The 4,077-nt window shown below is 35.5% G+C and overlaps 1 protein-coding gene across 1 annotated transcript; it reads left to right on the top strand.

Annotated features, from left to right (window-relative positions):
* The first annotated feature begins 2,979 nt into the window (after positions 1-2,979).
* Positions 2,980-3,844, top strand: LOC132792020 (uncharacterized). Its single transcript, XM_060801217.1, has one exon. It carries the CDS (start codon positions 3,225-3,227, stop codon positions 3,633-3,635), a length of 411 nt encoding a protein of 136 aa, XP_060657200.1. The 5' UTR covers positions 2,980-3,224; the 3' UTR covers positions 3,636-3,844.
* Positions 3,845-4,077: the final 233 nt, after the last annotated feature.

The following is a 4,077-nucleotide window of genomic DNA, read 5'->3' as shown; positions in this document are numbered from 1 at the left end:
TTGAATTTCACTTTGGTAATTTACGTAATTGCGCAACAGAATTATGCCGCACTGCTGCGAGCTGTGACCAAAGCAGCAAGACGACAGAGGGGTGTGGGGAATGGGGGCATGGCCACATACATAATTGCAATTATTATTAGTTGTTGTTGCTGTTCCTTACATGTTGTTGTTATTTCAGTTGGCAGAGCGTGTGAACGGTTGCACTCCTCGCTTCTAAAGTTCTTGCGCCATTTTAATAAACAGCAGATTGAGTAAGACACGTCTCATAATACAAGTGTGTGTTAGTGTGTGTATATTGTGAGAGTGTGTTTTATGAGTGTGTGTGTGCGTTGGTGTTTCTTTAGTCGCATTGCAGACAATTATGCTGCAAGGCAGTTAGACAGCTGCACAAGTTACAAGCCTTCATTTGCTGCTGACAACAGTGGCCAACAAATTTCAATATTATAAGACTAATTATAATTAAAAATAAATAATACTGAAAATATGGAAAAATAATTGGTGTTTAGGGAGTCAACAATTTAAATTATCGTAATACTAAACTTAACTAAACATAATATTTATGTATAAAAGAAAAAATAATTGCTTATCATAATTAAAAAGAAATAATATATAAGAATATAGAATTGGAAGCCATCAAATTAAATTATGAAAGCTAAATATAATTAAAAATAAATAACATTTAAAGTATAGATAAATAATTGGAGTCAACAATTTAAATTATTGTAATGCGTATTATAATTGAAAAGAAAAAATAATTATTTTATATTAATATCTAATACTAATAATAACTAATACTATATAGTCAGCGCTAATGTACCCTAGAGTCAAATCAGTACGAGTACGTAATTTTATATTAGTATATAAAAAAATAAATAAACATACAGAGAGATATGGAAGTTGGCTTTTATATTTGACTTCAACTATCATTTAATTGTGTATAATATTTATTGTTACTTCTGGGTGATTGAATAAAATATAACTTGTAATTGAGGATCAATCAATGCTTTTACATTGTTGTGTAGTAATTACATCAAACGTTACTAAACTTTATCATAATGTTTATCTGAATATTACACAACTTAACTATCATCGTTTGCTAAACAGTTTTCCCCCTCAATGAATATCATCTACCTTTTTATCTCTACCTATCAAATGCGCATAAAAAAAGTTTAAGTGCGAGTTGAAAAATGTTTGCAAAATCTTATATGGGCAGGCAGTCAATAGAATTGTGCCTACAACAAAACTTTTGATGTGCAGTGTGCCTGAGGTAAACGATTGAGAGAAAAATAACTTAGAAAAGTCTGCTTTGGCATAATGAGAAAAAGACCTTTAAATAAGCGTATCCATCTCAGACAGCTGAGAAATGTTTCAACACAAGGTGCGATGACACTTTCATTTTCCAAAGAAATAAAATGAAATTGAGAAAAAGTAAACTGCATGCAATTTGGATAGGCAATTTGACCTTAAGCGATTAAATTTAAAGAGCATTCAATAAGCTGGTCGGACCCGCTTTTTGATTGTCTGCGACGGGAAGACAATCAAGTACAATTGTCAAAGGAAAGAAATCACATCCAGTAGATAGACAAGGAAAAACGAGAGAAAAAAGTGCGTGACTTACAGTTGAATGAACAGCAGAAATGGGAAAATATACGGAGACAGAGTTTGGTGCCTTGTCATTGACTTGGCGATTGGGCAAACACTCGAAAAACGTCAGTCAGCATAATTTGCATTTACAATTGTCTGAGCTGAGCTTGTTAATACTGGCTAAAGTGGCAAATGTTTGGCTACCGACCGGACTGGACTGGACTAGACTGGACTGAACAGTCAATCAGTCACTGAGTCAGTTAGTTAGGGAGCTCACTTTGGGGGGAATGACCTATACAATTTAATTAATTAAAGTGTAGCCAATGGCTTTGTTTGTACACATACTATATAAAATGCCAAGCAACTTTATCTTACGATTAATGCCATTTTCCGAAGAGAATCTTTGACTGTTGTAGTGCTTAGCTGAAAACGAAGTAAGTAACAACAAATATATGCAGTATGCAAAGTATTTTCAATTGCTCTCCCACTCTGTTCTCTATCTCTTTAGAGTTTTCTGTTTGTGGTCCGGCAATGTCAATAAAAGTTAAAGTTTTGCGTTTATTTGGCTTGCCGACAGTCAGATAAATGTAAATTAAGTTGTGTGCTAAGCTGAAGCAACTTACAACTTGCATCTTGCAACTTGCGACTGCCAACTGGCAACTGGCAACAACTTGAATCAAAATTGTTAAATGTATTCATTCGCAAATTCGCTTGAATGCATTCAAATAACTCTGATTGAATAGCCAACAAAAAGACAAACGTCTAAGCGACAGATGGCAGTCTATTTGCGTGGTCACAAAACTGTGCAATCGAAATTTGCAAATTTATTACCACTGAAATGTTGACAAAATTTTTGGTCTAGTTGTGTGTGTGATTGAATTCCAATAGTCAACAGCATACAGAGTACTATTGCTTATATGTTAAGCAGATAGAGTAATCAAATGATGGTTTATGTGTGGAGCACTTTCCTGTGCAAAAGGAAATTCAATAAATTTAAAGCTCAAACATTTGCGATCTGTGATCTGGCAACTCTCTGCCAGAGGTGACACTGCTGCTGCAGATGCTGTTCGTTGCTCGCTGTTGGCATTATTCAATTTATGCACTTAACGATAGAGTCAACACAGCGCGCTGACGTTGTCGTTGCCGTCACGTCGACGTGGCCACCGCAGTTACCGCAGCGGCAACTGTGCGTATACGCAATTTAATTTGCAGCATTTCTTTTGCCCGCTCGTCCCCTCACACTATCCCTCCTACTCCATCTGCATATGTGTGTGTGAGAAATGAACGGAAATGAGATTGCTGCGGCTTTAATTTCATTCGTAGTGCCGAACCATTAACGCAGATTTAAGCTGGCTTTGCTTGAACACTTTGGGGTTTATTTTTCTGTATAATATACACACACACGCACACACATTTGTAGTTTCGGCCAGGCAGGCTATTGTTGGAGAGCTCGAAACATTGTTCATATCATTTATTTCTATTCAAATTTGAGCGGCTAAAACGTTAAGATAACGATTTCATATTCTCCCCATCAAAATTACATATTTATTTATTTTTTTTTTTTTTTTGGAGTATTTCACTAGTTTTTATACAACTGCTATTGCTGCTGTTGATCTTTTTGTTTTTTTATTTCGCCTGCCATGCACAGCCTGCCTTTAGTATTTGCCCGTCAGTTGAATCCGGGCGTCGTTCTGACCCAAGAGCTCAGCATGAAAATCTTCAAGTATGAAACGTTGAAACGTGAACGATCTCAACTGGATGATGAAATTGTACAAATACGCAAGAAACAAGATAACATTGAAAACAATCTAGCCGAAGCATTGGCCGAAGATGAATTCCAACGCTGTCAGCAGGGTGAACTTTTGGGCGAACCCAATGAGCAAGAGCTGCTTGAGATATTCAAGCAACACCTCGGTCGCATCATTGATAAGCTGGCCACCAAATACGAGCGCAAAATCTATCTAGAGATGGACTTGCAAAAGATGAAGACGACGATTGAGAAGGAGATTGTGGCAGTCAATGAAGAGACAGCTGCTGCAAATAAGGAATAAAACTAAATAGATTTTACAAATTTTAGTTGCATTTTCACGAAAACAACTACAGACCAAGCTTGAATACTTGTACCTTATTTCACATTGTTATTTGCAATTTGTAAATTCTGTTTGTGTTTAAAGCTACACTTCTTCTGCTACCACTGTGTAGTATTGTATCGGATGCTGCCCCTACTCTGTCTGTAATGCGTGTGCACAAAAAAACAAAATATAAAAAATATATATACATTTTTAATCGCATTTCTAGCGAGTTTCATGTATTCATGTAATTCACGTATTAAATTTTTTCTTTATGAGGGATTACCAAATTAACTAATTAATTAATTAATTAATTAAAATAGTACATAATAGGGATCGGATTTCATAAATTGTAGAAGTTATATAAGAAATACTTTTGTATGGGCAAAAACGTCAAGTTACCAGGGTCTTATTTGCTTTGCTG

Source organism: Drosophila nasuta, chromosome 2L (genome assembly GCF_023558535.2).
Source record: "Drosophila nasuta strain 15112-1781.00 chromosome 2L, ASM2355853v1, whole genome shotgun sequence".
In the NCBI taxonomy this organism is placed as follows: domain Eukaryota; kingdom Metazoa; phylum Arthropoda; class Insecta; order Diptera; family Drosophilidae; genus Drosophila; species Drosophila nasuta.
The sequence above is the reverse complement of the archived record's forward strand: the minus strand, read 5'-3'. Positions and strand labels throughout refer to the sequence as shown.

Bases quoted from the DNA above. Each gene is read 5' to 3' on its own strand.
- LOC132792020 (XM_060801217.1), top strand. From the start codon at position 3,225: ATGCACAGCCTGCCTTTAGTATTTGCCCGTCAGTTGAATCCGGGCGTC.